The 20655-nt window shown below is 41.0% G+C and overlaps 1 protein-coding gene across 1 annotated transcript; it reads left to right on the top strand.

Annotated features, from left to right (window-relative positions):
• The first annotated feature begins 5131 nt into the window (after positions 1–5131).
• LOC139750116 (pre-B-cell leukemia transcription factor 3-like) lies at positions 5132–11368 on the top strand. The gene is made up of 2 exons (XM_071664455.1): positions 5132–5786; positions 11217–11368. Exons 1-2 carry the CDS (start codon positions 5581–5583, stop codon positions 11305–11307), a joined length of 297 nt encoding a protein of 98 aa, XP_071520556.1. The 5' UTR covers positions 5132–5580; the 3' UTR covers positions 11308–11368.
• Positions 11369–20655: the final 9287 nt, after the last annotated feature.

Raw genomic sequence — 20655 nt, 5'->3', positions numbered from 1 at the left:
GCCCTTTAAGTATGACTATAACCCTTGAAAAGACACTGCCGACCCCGCGAGACCTCTGCGACTTTGTTATGGGGCTTCCGACCCCAAATTGGGTCGCGACCCCGGGTACAGGAATCACTCTTTCGACGCAAACTAGAACTTGTCTTCGAATGTGAAAAAAAAAATGATGATAGAGCCTTTTAGGGATAGATCTAAACAAACCCTGTAAGATATGTTACAACACCTTATTGTTAATAACAAGATAACCTGAAAATTTTCGATTTTTGCATCTAATCGGTAGAACTTACCGTATGAAATTATGTGAAAAAAAAAATGATGATAGAGCCTTTTAGGGATAGATCTAAACAAACCCTGTAAGATATGTTACAACACCTTATTGTTAATAACAAGATAACCTGAAAATTTTCGATTTTTGCATCTAATCGGTAGAACTTACCGTATGAAATTATGTAAGTACTGAAATGCGAATTGTAACATCTTATGTAATATCAACCCATTGGGGTCTGATTGAGGCCCTTTGTGACCCCCTCCCCCCCTTTGTAATACTTTTGCGCTACCGCTCACAGGATGAGCATGAGGTGCACAATGAATTTGCTGGGGACACTGGCTCAAACCAATCAGTCTGTTAGAGCGTTAGTAATAGGGAAAAAAAAATCGAACAAGTGTAGTCGAGATAGACTATGAAGAATGAATGAAGGAATATAAAGTCCCGTGATTGGCTTTAGTCTGGGTACTAGGATGAGCCCAAGAGAGAAAGACACAGGGAGAGATGGAAGGATGATATACAGGGACTGCTCGTCTTATCTAGATTTGGAAGGCTGGGCAGAATGACAAGATATCCATAGAAAACTGAATCGACTAGAGGCTGATGTGAGGCCTGTCTGATAAATAGTGACCTACCTTGTATGTATGTATATGTATATATTTTTTTTTTTTTTTTTTTTTTTTTTGCTTTGTCGCTGTCTCCCGCGTTTGCGAGGTAGCGCAGGGAAACAGACGAAAGAAATGGCCCAACCCACCCCCATACACATGTATATACATACGTCCACACACGCAAATATACATACCTACACAGCTTTCCATGGTTTACCCCAGACGCTTCACATGCCTTGATTCAATCCACTGACAGCACGTCAACCCCGGTATACCACATCGCTCCAATTCACTCTATTCCTTGCCCTCCTTTCACCCTCCTGCATGTTCAGGCCCCGATCACACAAAATCTTTTTCACTCCATCTTTCCACCTCCAATTTGGTCTCCCTCTTCTCCTCGTTCCCTCCACCTCCGACACATATATCCTCTTGGTCAATCTTTCCTCACTCATTCTCTCCATGTGCCCAAACCATTTCAAAACACCCTCTTCTGCTCTCTCAACCACGCTCTTTTTATTTCCACACATCTCTCTTACCCTTACGTTACTTACTCGATCAAACCACCTCACACCACACATTGTCCTCAAACATGTATGTATATATATATATATATAAATGTTTATATATATATATATATATATATATATATATATATATATATATATATATATATATATATATATATATATAAATGTTCATATATCCCTGGGACATAGGAGAGAAAGAATACTTCCCACGTACTCCCTGCGTGTCGTAAAAGGTGACTAAAAGGAGAGGGAGCGAGGGGTTGGACATCCTTCCCCTCTCGTTTTTAATTTTCCAGAAGAAGGAACAGATAAGGGGCCAGGTGAGGATATTCCCTCTAAGATTCAGTCCTCTTTTCTTAACGCTACCTCGATGACGCGGGAGATGGCGAGTCGTATGAAAAAAAAGAATATATATATATATATATATATATATATATATATATATATATATATATATATATATATATATATATTCCTGGGGATAGGGGAGAAAGAATACTTCCCACGTATTCCCTGCGTGTCATAGAAAGCGACTAAAAGGGAAAGGAGCGAGTGGCTGGGAAACCTCCCCTCTCGTTTTTTTTTTTTCTTTTTAAATTTTTCCAAAAGAATGAACAGAGAAGGGGGCCAGGTGAGCATATTCCCTCAAAGGCCCAGTCCTCTGTTCTTAACGCTACCTAACTAACGCGGGAAATGGCGAATATTATGATATATATATATATTCATTCATTCATTCAAACCATTCGCCATTTCCCGCATTAGCGAGGTAGCGTTAAGAACAGAGGACTGGGCCTTTGAGGGAATACCCTCACCTGGCCCAATTCTCTGTTCCTTCTTTTGGAAAATAAAAAAAAAAAAAAAAAATATATATATATATATATATATATATATATATATATATATATATATATATATATATATATATAAAACGTTCACGTGTGTATGATTACATTCGTAAAGTAGGGAGGGGGGAGTTCCACGCTTGAAGGACCTGATTGTTTGAATGATTAAATGTTAAACTTGTATACTTGAAACATTTAGAATATCATTTAAACATATTCCACTCATTCACTGACGCTAATATGAATGCAATTTATATATCTAATGTCTTAATTAGTTTCATGTAGGCACTGGTTGTTGTGCACTTTTCTAAGATATTTCTACTTTAGACATCAAAGTGGTAGAGATTTGATAGCTGTGATCAGGTCACCTACTACACTTCTCTCTTCCATTATGAACAAATTTATGGTCTCGTTCTTCGATGTAGAAATTTGATAGAGGTGATCAGGTCACCTTCTACTCTTCTCTCTTCCATTATGAGCAAATTTATGGTCTCCATTCTCGATGTAACTTTTATTTATTCCAAGCACCATGTTTGTTTTCTTCTTAATTTGTTTTTGGTGCTTTAAAGTCAGCGACCAAACCTGAGAAGTACATTTCAGTTTTGGTGTAATTTTATGTCAGGAATCGTTTCTGAATTTTTCCTTATCCATGAAATTGAATGCTATTTCAAGACTTGTCAGCAGACAGTGCCTCCCTTGCAGTTCTCTTGAGATTGAGCTCTGGCGACAGGTTAGGTAAAGTGTGTGGTGTGTGTGTGTGTGTGTGTGTGTGTGTGTGTGTGTGTGTGTGTGTGTGACTTACTATCTGTGTGTTACTGGAAGAGATTTAAGCTCATGTTCCCCGCCTCTTAACTTTATATAAAATGTTGTATGTTCCATGTTTTATGTGTGTATACACAGGTACGCACCAGTCTGAGGCAGTTGACTGAACAGCCCAGAAGTGAGGATGAAAGGCTGGGTTGGCTGTGGGCGGATGCCGCGCCAAAGATTCGAACTCGGGCGTTAGTCAATATCAGTGGCTGTAACCGCTACGACACGCAGACCCGAGTGTGTGTAATGTGCGCGTGCATAAGATTTTAAAGCTCATTATCTCTCAAGTTTTAGAATGGACAAGAGGAGAAATATAGCTGAGTCACACATATGGCAACCCTCTTCATAACCACATACTAGTATACCATACATGTGCATGTGAGCAGGCAAACACAGATGCTAATTACAATGGGAAGTATTCTACGGTATATTACTATATACAAGACTTGGACAAACTGATAGCTAACTGCATGCGATTCCCCAGAATTAATTATTGCTCATTTGAACTTTGGTCGTAGGGGGAATGAGCAATCAGCTATTGTTCTATGTATCTATGCGCTGTCTTTTTTACTTACGTTAGTTTGAAGACATTTACACTTCATTTAGTGTAATCATTTATTGTCTACGCAAGGTATACCGAATCACCATACCTAGTTTCTCGCGGTGGTTATGTCGAAACGATGTTATTCTATAAATTTACCATTAAACTGCTCCTCATTATTTAGTGAATTATGAGGAAAGATGCCATGTGTGAAGTAATTCAGTTGTTAGAGATGATAAATGTACGCGGACTTGCAGGGGGCACAGCAACAATTCCGAATTAGTATAAACAACCTGATGCTGGAGCGCTGTCCATCACTTTGTTGGCGCTCGAAACGTTGCCAAGTGGTTGTAGAACGCAAACTCATAATTTCATGCTTACATATATGTTGCAAATGCTTGATTCGTATTTCAGTTAAAAAGCTTGTGTTCTCATATTCAAAAGTTGCTTTTTTTTATGGAATTCTAACTGCATTTGCTCTGTATTTTCGACGTGCGAATTTAAAGTTGATAAGACTTTGATATGAGGAAATTTTCAGTTGTTTTAGAATCCATATCATACCTACAAAAATAATTCATTTTGAACGTAAACCAAGTTACGAGTAAAATTGAAGCTTAACATGAATTTATTAAAGTTGGAAATTCCGTTGTATGTTGCCTCCCAGTCTAGATATATGAATTCTTTAGTATACACCACTCACAAAAGACATGGCAGACTTTTAAAGGGACAGACACAGCCAATCCAAATGTGTCATTGATGACAGGTCATAGGGCACGTTTACGCGTCACCTGGTTTGGCACATACCAAAACTAACTTAGGCAACCTCAGTAACTTAGATTGATTTACGGGTCTGTAGCTCCACCTCCTTGTCTGGGTAAGTCGCTACTCGACATGTCTTATATCTGGCATGGTTTGACGTGAAAGCTTAGAATAGACACTAGGTCTACTGAGCTTGAATCAAAATACACTTTTGCATTTAATCATAAAACTTTGCCAAACTCTGGAACCTTGTCTTCTAGTACTGGGCACGAGATTTGTTATGGTACAAACCGTACCTCAGGCAGCAGTAAGACTCGTTCAGGAGTGACGTAAATCATCCTGAGACGCCTAATCCTGGTGTTCGGATGCTAGTCGGAACACTCACCCTGAATTTTTTTGTGTGGGTGAATAGCCCCATGCTTTAACTCAGACCGAGGCACAGTCTCCACACGTCATCCATGTACTGTCGCTAGTTACTTGAGGTACTTTGTGTATAAGTAATACAAAGTTATCAACTTCATAGAAAGTGCGAACTCCCGCGCAGACTCCGACACACAAAGGCCCGCGATGTAAACAAAGCCATTTTCTGAGCTTCCTCGTGTTTTCCACCAAACTGCGTTTGCCAATGTTACACTTATATCAAGACATGTTGATGAAAAGTATAACCGAGTGGATGGAACGTTTATATGAGCAGTATATGCCGGTTTTTGTCAGCATCCCATTCTCTTATTGATCGTAGCCAGTGGCGAGGTTGGCTTGGCCCGTCAGGTTATGGTTTTATGCGAGTGAGACGGCAGCGGTGATTGGCGGTCGGAGCGTTTTCTCTCTGTTAATGGCATACTCACTCCGAAAAGGTGCTGTTTTGTGGTATTCATTCGAGTCCACGCGTTATTTCTTGTCGTTGAGCAAACAGCCATAAAAATCTGAATAATCGTGTGTGGTAGTAGTGTGTGGCGAAGTGGTGGACATGCGTTAGTGGTAGTGACGACGTTGTGGTGTTGGGTTGGTGCGCGCGGCAGCAGGAGCCTTGCCACCGTCAGTCGCTGCTGGCCTCTTGGCTGTGACGGTGGTGTGTGTGGCGCGCTCCTACAAACTCCTCCACTCGCGCTGGACTGACCCTGGTGCTGCTTGTGGCGCGCCGCCGTGGTATACGGGCCGCTACGGCTGTACCTGCTGCTGCTGAGTGTTTGTGTTTGTGTGGTGGTGTGAAGTGTTTGTGGCGGCCAGCATGGATGACCAATCGCGGGGCATGATGCACCCCACATCTCAAACGGGCATGCTCATGCCCCAACATTATGGCATGGGCGGAGGCTCGGTGGACCCAAGCCAAGGGACCACCACGCCGGACAGTGAAGGCCGTAAACAGGACATTAATACCATCCTGGAGCAGATAATGAACATCACGGACCAGTCGCTGGATGAGGCGCAGGCCAGGTGGGCACCTCTCGCATGTTATTTTGGGCGGCGGTGGTGGCGGCGGCGGCGGCTAGTCATCCGCCCGCTGTACCCGTCGCAGCTGCTGCTACTACTGACTCACATGTCTTCGCTCATGTGCGCAGACGCATACACACTGTCACTTACTCCATCTCACAAGATGAGGGTCAAATTGATTGTGACATAAAACAGAGTAGGATGCATTAGGCACGCCATCACTGCGATGTCCGTTCACATCGAATAGTAGGATCAACCCGGAACCCAAACCAATCGGGTCCGGGAAGCAACAAACCATCACCGTAGTCTATATTGTTTTGGTGGTGTCTAACACGCTCACGTCAGGCGATCCATAACTCAAGCATTTTTGAATAGCCATAAGAAGATGGCGATAGTCTCTCTTAAGTCTTAGCGATTGAACATTTGCGAATAATCATTGCATGTAATGTCTATTGCAGCCTTTCTCATAGAACGTGACGGATCACTCGGCAAATGAATTAGTACACAAATTGAGAAAAAATTTCGGATTGTAATGTTCTGTTACGCTTTTGTTACGGTATATATTTTCCAATAGTTCATGCAAGTCGCGAATATGCGTCAAGTAAATTGTTTTAGATTTTTAAAATGGTGGCGTCAAGGAAAGCACAATTCTCTTATTATGGAATTTTCTTGGATCAGAAAGAAAGCTTGGGAAATTCATCAGTTGAAGATAAGGTACTTAATAATGCTGGATCTTATAACCGCATGTGGATTACATTGGGGAAATGTATCAAAAGAAAATTTCATTTGAACAAGATGAAATGTCAAGGCAAGATATACGTCGGCATACATCTACCCTTTACAAATTATTTCATCTTTAATTATTTTGAAATCTTTTCGGTTTATGTCAACTTCATACGGTACTCATCCTACTAGAATATCTTTGATTATTTTGAAATCTTTTCGGTTTATGTCAACTTCATACGGTACTCATCCTATTGGAACACTACATCAGGGTTTCTTCCATCGTTCAGTTTCTTTATTGTTAAAGCATTTCTTTGATTACAGGTTCATTTTATTTATTACAAGATCTAATTTTATAGTAGAACTTGACGCGCTAGCAAATGATACGATTTCTTTATTAATACGGAATATTAAATGAGCGTCAATACCCATGGCACGGTTTTTCTTTTTACTATGTAATTTATCTCTGTATATAATGTTTTGTTTTACCTCGTGTGGGGCAAACCGTCTCTCAAGTGGTTGCTAGCGGTTAAAAGATTGATAACGTGACCCATGAAGATTGAACTTCAATTTTTTCCACCATGCAAGTTGTGTTATTTCCTCTGTGGCTCTTAAACTAGTACAACAAATGATACAAATCTTATACCTCCGGTCACATACTCAGTTCTTAGCGGTGTGTTGGTTACCATGTTTTCTAGCGGGTCGTATAGAATGAATAAAACGAGGGGCAATTTCAGTTGTTGATCGCATAACTGGACGAAATGGGCTAGGCCTTGTAATCGGACATCAAGTACCAGGTCCATTAGTAGGAACCCGTTATGCGGTTATATTTTATTGCATATGTATACTTCACCGCCGTCTCCGTGTGTTTAAAACATAGCTGTCCAGGATCTCCAATTCTCACAGACCTACACCAATCTGGCACCTAAGTGCCGGCCAATGTCAGTGTGACGTTTCTTGGACTGGAATCATCGCTGTATCTTACATATACGAAGCTTATTGCTGTTAAAGAAGTTCAGATCTACAACGAGTCTCTCGTAGGTAGTACGTAGGTACAAAGGTCGTTTACCGTTGCTCGGCGGGTCCGGGACACCACGGAAGGTCCCGCGGCACGAACTGGCTAGTGAAGGGAAATCCGGCTGTTACGAACATAATAGTAAAATAAATGGAATGATAAATTTCGAATAAATGCCCTAAATTTTGTCCAAGATGGCGCACATTAACTGGGGGATGCTATCATACGTACCAGTATAGGAATCATGTTCATGATTGTGGGTATAAATCAAATAAATGCTCATCGTATATGAAAAACGGCTGGTATGCAAAAAGTACATTGTACATTGTGTAATATTTATTTGATGTGAATCATGCTTTAAGAAATACAATATAGCTCCCATGTTACAAAGAATGTATCATTTAAACAGTTGTATATTAAGCTTAAAGAAATGTATGCGCACTGGGCTAGTTCATCTATGTAACCATATCCATGATGATAATGAAGTATATTAGATGCTAGTTAAACTTGTGGTCGGTTACTTAAGATGCAGGGACTGGCGTTGGCTGGGAATGTGGTTTCATCATGTGCCGAAAGTGCTTAATAATAATGTGATATCTGTTTGAAGATCTTTTTGTGTAGTTTATTTATACTTGAAATTCCTTATAAACATCCGACGTCGCCCTACTTTAAATGTAACGAGGTACAAAGTATCACGGTCTCGGGAAATAAATTGACGTTCTTTTATACTTTGAAAGATATGACTTATGTAATGTAAACCGTACTACAAGTATGTCGGGGAATTGGATTTTTAGATGAGTACATAGACTCGCATTGCCCACTTTGTACTGAAGTGAGGCGGCAACTATTTTGTGTTTGGTGCTGATCACATCACACTCGCCTGACACATTTCCAAATTAGAGAGAAAAAAGAAGTTGTGATGAATAGAATAGATTTAGGCGAGATTTATTGGATGAATTGTTTTCTTGAAGGGGAGCAATCTCTTAGAATATGAGGCTTACTGTATCAGAGCCTCAAGTGAATGCTTGCTATTAGGAATTGTGAATATAAATGTTTTTAAGGATTGTTGAAGTATTGTGTTGGGATGACATGTATGTATATGGGTTAAAAAAGAAAAAAAAAGCTCTACGACATGAACATTTAAGTAGACAAGATGTTTTTTTTTCCCGAATTAATGTTCCGATCATTTCTGTTCAGCAGTCGAAGTTATAACTGGTGGCTCATCGTGAAAATAGGCCACGACAGTTCGCAGGATTGATTTGAAACTTTGCATAAATGTCGCTTAGTATCATCTTATTAGGTGTGTCCTATGTTCACGCTAGTATTTATATCCCAAATAACAGGAGAAAGTTGACCATACCTTCAAGCTTGCGTTTCCCCATGTACATTTGCCGTAAAACCACGTATAATTTCGTATGTTATTTTTACCATAACGTGTTTACATACAAAATAATAAATACCTATGCACATACACTATATATATATATATATATATATATATATATATATATATATATATATATATAAACTTATATGACGCAAAGAACGAAGGGTATCAGGAACAGCATCTCTATTTTTTGAATAGTGGGTTTCGGGTGTTAGAAAGCCCCATCATGTGTCAACTGGAATATATATATGTATATATATATATATATATATATATATATATATATATATATATATATATATATATGTGTGTGTGTGTGTGTGTGTGTTTTAAAGATGTTGCTGGACTCTGCCTGCTTGTGTTTACATAGCGATCGAGAATTCGGCTTCGGCGAGGGTTTATCATTGTCAGGAGACGGAAAGGAGTACATTCTTGTCAAGGATCTAGCTCCATTTGAGTTCATAACTTCCCTACCCCAGCGTGGAGTGCAGTCTTGAAGGTGCAAGAGTTCCATGAGAGAGACCCTGTGTATATGTATATATAAATGATATGTGTGTTTTAAATGGTTTCATTTTTTAGCGGGCATGAAGCATTTTTTAAAGTGAGTAAAATGTTATTTCAGTTATGTTCAGCGCAGCTGTCTTAAGTCTGTTCTTATGAATATTTTTTTAGTGCATGTAACGTTGAAATCATATTTGTGTTCAGTAAGATTTCTTAAGTTTCTGGGAAGAAACCGTTGAGGAACTGTCACGTAGGACAACTTTTTTTCGTGCAGTTATGAGTGATAAACCCATGATTCATGTTCGTTAGACAGTGATCGCTTCATTTAGATTTTATGAGCATTTGTGTAAATTTATATACTGCTACTGTATGTGGCATTAATTCTCTCAAGTTTACTTGAATAAGAAAAGCTGTGCTGCTGAAGTTTGTTGATTAAACTTTTTGAGTCCTGAAACCTTGGGGTTTGTTTAAGCCATTGATGTTGAATCATTTCCAAGTTTCGAACCCCTTCCTGAAACGCTGAAGCTTGTATTGGTCATTGAATGTGTTTATCCTGGAGGGAAGGACACCAGCATACTCTGATATATATATATATATTTGATTCCCCCGCAGTGTAAACATGAAAATATGTAGGAATAGGTTAATGTAAGGAAGTACGTCGTTAATTATCCTGGCTTTTGAAGAGTCACATTTTAAGTGACTGCCAGTTTCTTAAGTATATTACAACTGCCCGTTAATGAGATTTCAATATATATATATATATATATATATATATATATATATATATATATATATATATATATATATATATATTATCCCTGGGGATAGGGGAGAAAGAATACTTCCCACGTATTCCCTGCGTGTCGTAGAAGGCGACTAAAAGGGGAGGGAGCGGGGGGCTGGAAATCCTCCCCTCTCAATTTTTTTTAATTTTCCAAAAGAAGGAACAGAGAAGGGGGCCAGGTGAGGATATTCCCTCAGTGGCCCAGTTCTCTGTTCTTAACGCTACCTCGCTAACGCGGGAAATGGCGAATAGTTTGAAAAAAAAAAAAAAAAAGATATATATATATATATATATATATATATATATATATATATATATATATATATATATATATATATATATAACACACGCATACATACATACATACATATAGGGTGTTCCTGGCTTCTGCCTGCATGTGGTGACACCGCGAGTGAAAAGTCGACTTCGGTGAGGCTTGTATCATCGTCTGTCGAACTTTTTCAGTGTAAAGGAGGCCATCATATCCCTGCTGCTGGAAGTAGCGCAGCTTTGGAGCTGGAAATGGGTCTTGGAGTAACTCTAGGATCATTTAAAGAAAGCTGTGTTAGGGCAGATATATATATATATATATATATATATATATATATATATATATATATATATATATATATATTATATATATATCCTTGCGCTACCTCGCAAACGCGGGAGACAGCGACAAAGCAAAAAAAAAAAAAAAAATATATATATATATATATATATATATATATATATATATATATATATATATATATATATACAAACAAGGTGCATATGTATTAACCTATTTGGTTTGAAAGACAATAGACATTTAGCTTTGGAAGGGCACAGCAATATTAGCTAGTCCGTGGTAGTCTCGGCGGGCCAACTCCGCGCCCAAAACCACCACATCTCGCTTATGAAGACAGAGTTGATACTTTCCTTTAGGTTGGTCAGCTTTACCGTTGGACAAATTACTTTCATTTGGTGGTAATGTGTCTCTTTGTTATTGTTGTTGCTAATTTCTCCCCTCTCTTCCCCCAGGAAACACACGTTAAACTGCCACCGCATGAAGCCTGCGCTCTTCAGCGTCCTCTGTGAAATCAAGGAAAAAACAGGTAAGGTTGACTATTAGGGTCTGAGCGATGGAGGCGAAGACACGATCAGAGCAGATTGCTTGGAAGGGCGGTTAGTTAAATGTGTTATTTGGGGAATAACCAGATGAAGAGTAAGTGTGCTGTGTGACACTGGAGTAATATGTTAAAGTACAAATTCATTTGAATGCTGGCAGCTGCATGTATAGCCATATATCTTCGTAGGCTTGGCATGGTGTTGGTGTCCGTCCATACATATATCAATCTCGGCGGCCGCTAGACACCTTAGCCTTGGCTCTGATGGCCTTCACACACTCGAACTCTCCTTGTGGTGTATAATAAATAAGTTTTATGACGCGGACAAGCTGTTACAGATTACTTGGACGAATTATGATGATATTCATACTGTGATCGCTTGGCGATGTACTGCGCAATCCCTCATCCAGAATTGCCGTATAAAGTGAAAATATATCGGGGCAGATCTGGAATCCACCCTCACGGATCAGATGGAATAGTTATGGCATGTATATCATGATCAGCCGGACAAGGTACACTGTAATAACTCAGCCAGTATTACAAACGTGATAAACTATATTGTAAATCGAAAACGTGCCAGGCATTAAATAAAGCTGGTTAGGTGGAAACACTGCCATAAAATGTGGCGGGAGTTGTCTTTGTGCTGCCACTTGGATCGCCCGCCGCGGTAAAATGGCTATAATTCCTCCTGTTATTGCACAAATAACTTTAGTCTTGGACTATTTTCTTCGTGAGGACAAAACTGTGCACTCTACGATGTGTAGCTAGAGAGGACGAGGCATGATTGAAGGACCTTGGTTTTTTTTTTTTTCCCCACTCCTAGTTTTGAAAGGGGTTGGTACAGAATTAAGGAAGATGCCTATGGACATGTGTTACTTAGAAAAAATTATTATTTTGAAGGTGGGATGGAGATGAGTTAATGATGATTAACCAAGGTTCTCTTAGCAAGAGTGTAGGCTTGTGCGCTAATAATTCTTCGGATATTACGAAAATTGTATTAATCTAAAATTATTACCGGGAACAAATTATACCGCTTGATCCCTTAACCTCCATAACAGATCCCACGATTATTTGTTGTACTTATCGCTCAAAACATTGTGGATCCATTTAAGAAATTTTAGTGCATATAGGATTATTACTTTAACATTTTCCTTTTTTTTCATAAGTTTGCGAAAAGCAGTTCGTAGCTTATGATTACAAAATAGTACTTATTTGTGTATTTATATAATTTGGGTGTGGAAAGGCCTGGCCATGATGGTGTTAAAGTGGGCAGCAGGTTCCTCTGTTTCGGGTGTCTTAGATGATGACGGTAGCCACGGCCAGTCTGGGGATATCACATGGCGTTATGTGTTAGTACAGCTGTTCCGAATTGCTAGGTGTTGATGAAGGTAGCCCTGCGCAGAGAGGTGGAGATGGGCCTCCCGGCGTGAACAGAGACCTCCGCGAAAATGGTTTTGCTGGCAACCACCACCAGGAACCGAGCTATGAGTGAGGAACTGGCGAAGTCGGAAGAAAATCATGAAAAGAAACTGTTTTCGCAGAAACGGCGCTGCAGAAACCCTGTGTACCGAATCATTGCTGCAAAGACTTCTGGGGGGTTACTGCTGTTAGGAGACTGTCTGTGGGGAACACTGCTGTGGTGGCTATATTAACGAAAACAGCAGTTGTTGCCACGAGGAGGCCATGTAAGCGGGTGCATTGGTGCGTTTGTCCAGAAAGTAATACGGGAGTGAGGCTATGAGGACACAAGGAGACGGTCTTGAGCTGGGAAATTACTGCTTGACTTACTTGTTGGAGGGAAGGTTTACCGCCAGCTGGGGTCATAGGTTGGAGTGTTGCCGGGTGAAGACCATCTTGGCGGGAAGGTACTTACCACAACAAGATTGCCACAGTGACAGTTGAGGACACTGTGCTAGGTGGGGAGCTGTTGTCGCATGGGAAAGTGTAAGGTTTCGAGGAGGCCCTGGGGGGTGGGGGTGATTGGGGCGGTCACTGTAGAGAGATGGCTAAAAGGGAAATGGTACCACTTGCGAGGGGATGATGATGATAGCGGAAAGAGACAGTGTTAGGGGGAAGAATGTGCACTGAGAAGATGATAGCGGAAAGGGCTGGGCGAGTGGATCATGGTAGTGGAAAGGGCTTTGCGAGTGGACCATGGTAGTGGAAAGGGCTTTGCGAGTGGACCATGGTAATGGAAAGGGCTTTGCGAGTGGACCATGGTAGTGGAAAGGGCTTTGCGAGTGGACCATGGTAATGGAAAGGGCTTTGCGAGTGGACCATGGTAGTGGAAAGAGCTGTGCGAGTGGATCATGGTAGTGGAAGGGGCTGTGCGATGGGAAGATGTTAGAGGAAAGGTCTGTCCCATGAGATGATAGCGGAAAGGGCTGTACAGCAGGGGGAGACTTAACGGAATGATGCCGTAAGCAGAAACCACAGCGTAAAGCTTACTGGTACAAGCGCGAGGGACACACGGACGGTGGCATTGCCGGCCTTAGCCGATGGTATTTAACGATGCGAAGGTTTGAGCAGAAAGAAATCTCGCAGAGGTTCGTTGCAAGGAGACCAGGACATGTCGGCTTCACGGGAAAATAGACGACCAGGCGACTGCTGTAGGGGAGGGAGAAACCACGAGGAGAGACGGCCATAGACGTAAAATTGCCTGAAGAAGGACTTCACCGCTACTGAAAGCCTCTACGGGAAAATTAGCACGAAGCGCTATGACCGGTATGGTAGCGGAGGTGGTGAAAAGAGACGTGAGGGGAGTGTTGGGGGACAGGAGTACGGGTCACATCTAAAGGTTTCATGCATGTGTAATAAGCAACAGCTGAAGGCCGTGTTCGGCTAGCTGGGGGAGAGAGAGCCTCACGGTGGCTAGCCAGCGAAATCCTCGCCGTTGGCGCCGCAGGGTTGCCGCTCACGTCGGGACGCAGGCTGTATAAAGTCCAGTCTCCTACCAAGGTACTGAAAAACTAGAATTTTATTTATTTTTTCAACGTTTGTACCAACCGATTCCCCCCCCCCCCCCTTTTTTTTGTGAGATTTTGTTATTGGATTTTTAAGAGGTAAAATTATCTTGAGCATTTTGGTCATCTGCTACAAGATGGATCGTCGATGATGGCTTATGGTGGCATAATTTACGAAAACAAATTAATTTATTGTCTTACTTTTGACGGTTACGATTAAAGTTGATTTTATAGGGGAAACTTCCGAATGGTCGGAGTTGAGTGTATTTTAGAATGTATGATGTAGGGTTCATCTCACACACACACACGCACGATACATTAGTCAGTCATCAGAGTCATTTTATCAAATTTCATACACCTGGTGGGGATATCAGAGGAGGCCTTTTCTGCCACCACAGCCTAGGCTGAGTACAGGCTAATCGCTGAAGCGTGTTCTGGTATATGGAAGTTCCTGGTTGACACGTGTGATGCTAATAGTTGAACTTTCAGTATGCGCTTCAATATATATATATATATATATATATATATATATATATATATATATATATATATATATATATATTATAGTGCGTGTGTATAATTTGTTTTATCTCTTAATACTTATTGATAAGTGATACGAAATACCTCTTTTGTTTATATCTTGAATCTAAGAAATTTACCCAGCGTTTGTTAATGGGTTTAAATGTGTTATGAAAGAGATTAGATATTGGTTTTTGCCGCTAGAGCGGCGTACTTGTGCTCTCTTGCCCATCCTGTGGGCGCTGGCACAAAAGAGGGTACAGAATGCAGAAAACCTCCAGGGATTGAGACATTGATTGAAGTACAAGTTATAGTATGAAAGAAAATTCTGATCAGGTAGTATTGAATGAATTATTCAAAATTTATATGGTAAGTGAACTGTTTATGAACATTAAACAATAATGACTGGATTTATGTATCGTTATATCTTGAATGAACTATTTACAGTAGGCAGTTAGGATATTTTTTCAAGTAGCTCGGGTAGGACACTGTTATGGATGAAGTTCTTGTAATGTTCGATTGGAATAATTTCTGAGCATCGTAATATTACAACTTGGGATATGTTTGGAGGTGTATTGATGGGCGGGAGGACCGGCGGGCGGTCGTGGCCGCTGGCTTTGGCACCGCCGCCACACTGCTCACACCGTTATGGTGCCATTGCTAAGTTAATCGTGGGACGGCTGGAGTGGCCCAATAATTGTTGATGCACCGCCTTGTCTCCGAGCCCCTCCGGCCTGGCCAGGCCAACTAGGTCGTCGCTAGGGGTTAACCCTTGCTGCCGCCGTATGCTCTCTCTCGGTGGCGCACTCCTTTAAAAAGTAGCACACATTAACTAAGATTTGGAATTTAAAGGAAGTGATTGAGTATTTGGGAAGGTAAGCATGATGTCAGCATGCGTCAGGTAGTGGTTGAAAAGACCGCCCGCAAACATGGTCATTATTTTTCAAGCGCCTGGTTGAGGCGATACCATACCAACCATTCCATCTGGTAAACAAAAGTAATGATAAGACAACCCCCCAATACACCAAGGCCGCTGTAGTGAAGGTTTCCTCCCCATTGTCATGTGCTGGGGTGTGGGAGGGAAATGAAGTGGTGTGTGACACAGTGAGCGCTCAAGTCGAGGACTTTTTGCGGCTCAAAGTTTGTAACGTTTGACGGGGCTTGTCGCTGCCGGGATCAATTATGCAGCAGGCGCATTTTTGCTCACGCACGTTGGCCCCACTGGCACAACCAGGTTCTGGGACTGCATCCTGTCTGTGACTGCTACTGTGTACCAGTATTCAACAAATGTGATTGACATATATGTAGTTATATGGTGATAAAGGTTTGATATCTTATCACCTGCGCGTGAGAAGCATTGTTCCGAGGGATAAGAGTATTATTATTGGTGGTGAGGGTGGAATCCCCTTTCGAAACCTAGTTATGTCGGGCATACGTCGTGCGTGTTCACGTTACCCCAGGTCACACACATTGTACATTACCTTTATTAATGTACTTACTGCATTCCACCACGACTCAGCTGCAATTAAATGTGTTTTGCACCCAAGTTTGATGCGATTACTTCCCCCGGAATTCTTGAATGTAGCGTCCGTTTTCATCTGTTTAGCAAGAAAATTTTTTTTGGGGGGGGAAGCAGGTCGTATGTGGTTGTTGGTCCAGCTGTGCTATCATGGACGGATCAAGGTAGCTTTACTGATACGGTCGTCTATGGATATGTGTTGTGAGGCTTTTAGTATCATAAGTTCAAAGAGTCGTATATATATATATATATATATATATATATATATATATATATATATATATATATATATATATATATTATACACACCTCGCAAACGCCGGAGACAGCGACAAAGCAATATAAATAAAAAGATATATAAAATATATATATATATATATATATATATATATATATATATATATATATATATATGTATATATATATATATATTGAGGAAGTGTAACTGTTTTGATATTTACCGGTAGAATACATAGGTCATCTTAGTTTAGGAAATTAGAATTTTGATGGATCTCTGCTAGTTTCTGAAACCATTTCTCATATAGATTCGAGAAGTTTGTTTTGCAACTTTATTAATGTTTGTTGGTCGATTGAGGTTAGCTTTGTCTCTCCGTGCAGGATATCATCAATAATTTACGCTAGAAGTAAATTATCTGGTATGGCCAAGGACGTACTGCATTTGTAAGACTTTTTAAGTTTTGGTTAATTGCTTAGAGAACTAAATTAGCGGACATTTTGCCGTCGGGTGCACGGTCAGGTATGGCTGCCTATTTAAGCATAGACGAAGATGGAATACTTACCATTCAATCTTGGATGATATTTAGTTCCTTGTTTGGCATGCTGTATTTGTTGGGTACAAGCCTATGTAAGCATAGACGAAGATGGAATACTTAGCAGTCCTTCTTGGATGATATTTAGTTCCTTGTTTGGCATGCTGTGTTTGTTGGGTACAAGCCTATGTAAGCATAGACGAAGATGGAATACTTACCATTCCTTCTTGGATGATATTTAGTTCCTTGTTTGGCATGCTGTGTTTGTTGGGTACAAGCCTATGTAAGCATAGACGGAGATGGAATACTTTGCAGTCATTCTTTGATTGTATTTAGTTCCTTTGTTGTTCATGCTGTATTTTTTGGGTACATTTACCCCGATGATGGAAACTTGTATAGTTTTGTTTACATGTGTCAGTTTTCCGGTCTCATATATGCCATGCTTTGATGAATGCTTTACCGATGTGGACGTCTCCTTTAACACATGGTTTTGTGTTGTTTTTTTTTATGACTCTGTTTACATTGTGCTTCCGTTTTTGTCTTTGTGTGTATTTGGAGAGGGAGTAGGCCGCGTGTGATGGTGGGAGGATGTAGGTCGGGCGAGTGTGTACCATCCCCGCCACCACAACGACCTTTATTGCCTCGTAAAAACCACTCAATATTTGCTTGCCCACCAGACTGTGGCTGGTCCTGTGCCCTACTTGCTGCTTTACGTGCCAGGTCCCGTCTGCCGTACATGCCACCTAGCGCTCGCCTCTCTGGCACTCCCACCGTTCTTAGGTGATTTTTTTTTTTTTTTTGCGATATTTCGGCGTTTATATTTTGTTTAAGCTCCTTTTTATTACGTGTACAGTAGGAAAAATGACAAAATATGGTGCGATTTTTAGGTGTAGTGTTCAGTGGGAGAGGTTGTGTGTGGAGTGAGTGAGGGAGGGGAGAGTAGCTGGGTTGCGGGGCGGGCGGGCCTCGGAGACTGCCGGCCGGTACTCCACCCCTGCAACACTTGAGGGATCAATAGTTTTATCGCACGCTCGCTACACATGAACATTTGGCATCTGATTCCCGGGGTGTCCACGCCATCACTCATCCACTTGGCTTGCCTTTGAAATTGCTGCCTCGACTTATATTTTACTGATTTTTTTTTTTGCTCTCAAAAGAAAATGTAGTATAGAGTTCTATGTGGTTCTATGTGTCTTGGTAGATTGAGGTAGGGTATCATTGGCGGGTGTTTGAAAAAGTATGTGAGAGAATGTGTTGACCTTGCATGACGGTCATATGACAGAGCAGTAGCCAGGGTTTGGGCACTGAGTAGGTCCAGGCCGGGAGATCACAGGAACTGGCTTGCTGCTGGCCAGGTGATGTTCCGGCTTTTGTCAGGTTCTGTCACCGGTGAGGCTTTATATCTGGTGTTCCGTGCCCGGCACGGTAGAGTCGGGCCATTCACAGAACAATTCGCACCGTTGAATTTTATGTAATTTGAGCTAACGATTATTTTATAAGTGGATATTCATGTCGGCGCGACGAAATGTAGTGTACGGACGTTTGCAAGTGGTCATAACAGAGGAGTGATTGGGTGTTTTATGAAAGGAAGGTTGGCTGGAGAAGCTTAAGGTTGGTGGTTGGCATTTGTTTTTTGGAGAAAAAAAAATATTTTTAGGACGTTTTCAGTAGTGTCGGAGGACTGCAGTCGTTTGCGATATATTTCTGCACTGACGGAGGGATATACTCTTCCCTCCAAAAGAGGTATTGCCGCCGAAGTTGGTATATCGCCTGCTCCTGATGCAAGTGCTTTAGGCCAACAGGTGTACTTTAGCAACAGTAGCAGTCATTTCTAGAGCCGGACGTAAATGCCAGTGTAAGTTAAGCTTCATCTGCAGTGAATTTTAGCATTTGTTCGTGAATGTATCGCGTCACCAATTGCATTGCTGATAATGTAGCAGGTGTGTCGTAGATATATGGAATCGGGGAGTGCCTTCATATGTGCGGACATCTCATAACTGTGACTGCCCTTATTTCCCGTCCTTAGTCTGTGCGGCAGTACATTTGGAAATGTTTACAGTCGAGCATGTAAGCCTCGTCAGGTAGACGAACTAGATTTTTACATTTTTTTTTTTATCTGTGGGTTTTTGTTGATTTTTTTTTGTCATGTTTTCTCGAGCAGGCGCGTCTGGTGTGAGGAGGTCGTGGGTCCTAGGGTCGCGCTGGGCTTTATTACATCGTAAAAACCGCTCGATATCCCAAGACCTCGCTCGGATGAGAACCAGACTTGCCCGACGCCGCTGGCTGCCGCCCTCCTTCCCTGGGAGGTGATAGTGTCTGTTGCTGCCCTTCTCCACCCACCTGGTAACCCGGCAGTACTGCTCACAGTGCGCTGCACTTCTCCGTAACAGATGATCGCTGCTTCTCCGATAAGTCCGAGTGTTTTAAGTAGTGAACGGTCACTGCGGTATACGTTAGAGTATCGGTGTAAACTACGTATGTTTCGTCTCTGATTTACCAAGGTATCATGGCAGCCTTTACGTGTCGCTGCTGGACGGTATTTTTCTTTTATGCTTTGATCTTCGTGTCTCTCTTAACACCTGCCGTCGTGTGGGAGCGGCTGGTGCGCTCCACCGGTGTCCAGATGGACAAGATTGGTTCATTGTAGGAGTGCCCCCAGTGTGTGTGTTCTGGCCGGCCGGGTCGACGCTGTAGGTGGTGGCGAGGTGAGCAGCCGCTGCCGCCGCCGCCGGGCCGATGCCAGCCGATAGGATGGTGTCCATTGTTTCCTGGTTGTCTATCTCTTGACCATGGTTTGTGTTTCTGGTCCGTGAGGGTCATGATCCCAGCCGTAGTACTACCAGCACATTTCCTGTGTTCTATGATATCAGATACTAATATGATGAATATCCCTGCCAATATTCCCTATTTTAAATAGTCTCGGTCATCATAACCACTAGTTCCTGATAGTGCCTGAATTCACAGACTCTCAAAACAAATTGCATCTGTGTTAAAAAAAGAAATCTAAATGGTACAGCGATCTACTTAAACTACAGTAACTGGCCGTTTCGACAGGAAATGATTCGTTAAGTGAGAATGATCCTCATCCATGTACCTGAGCCACTGTAATTCTCTGTGATATTAACTGTTCTTGGGGAGATCGGTCATATTGATCGATATATATATATATATATATATATATATATATATATATATATATATATATATATATATATATATATATATAAATATATATAATATATATATATTAGTATACGCTGGGAGCATGTTTTCTCTAATGCACATAGAATTGAAAACGACAGCTTATTTAAGAGTTATCAATCTTCTTTCTTATGTTAGAGAACATAAGAAAGAAGATTGATAACTTTAAATATGCAGCTGTATTCAACTCTATGTGTGTGTATATATATATATATATATATATATATATATATATATATATATATATATATATATATATATATATATATATATGTGTGTGTGTGTGTGTGTGTGTGTGTGTATATATATGTATGTTTGAAAACCTAATTATATTTCCTTACTGTCTCCTCAGCAGTTCTAGAGAAGATTCGATAAAAGAAA

Source organism: Panulirus ornatus, chromosome 9 (genome assembly GCF_036320965.1).
Source record: "Panulirus ornatus isolate Po-2019 chromosome 9, ASM3632096v1, whole genome shotgun sequence".
NCBI lineage: Eukaryota > Metazoa > Arthropoda > Malacostraca > Decapoda > Palinuridae > Panulirus > Panulirus ornatus.
This window is presented reverse-complemented; position numbering and strand designations above follow the sequence as displayed.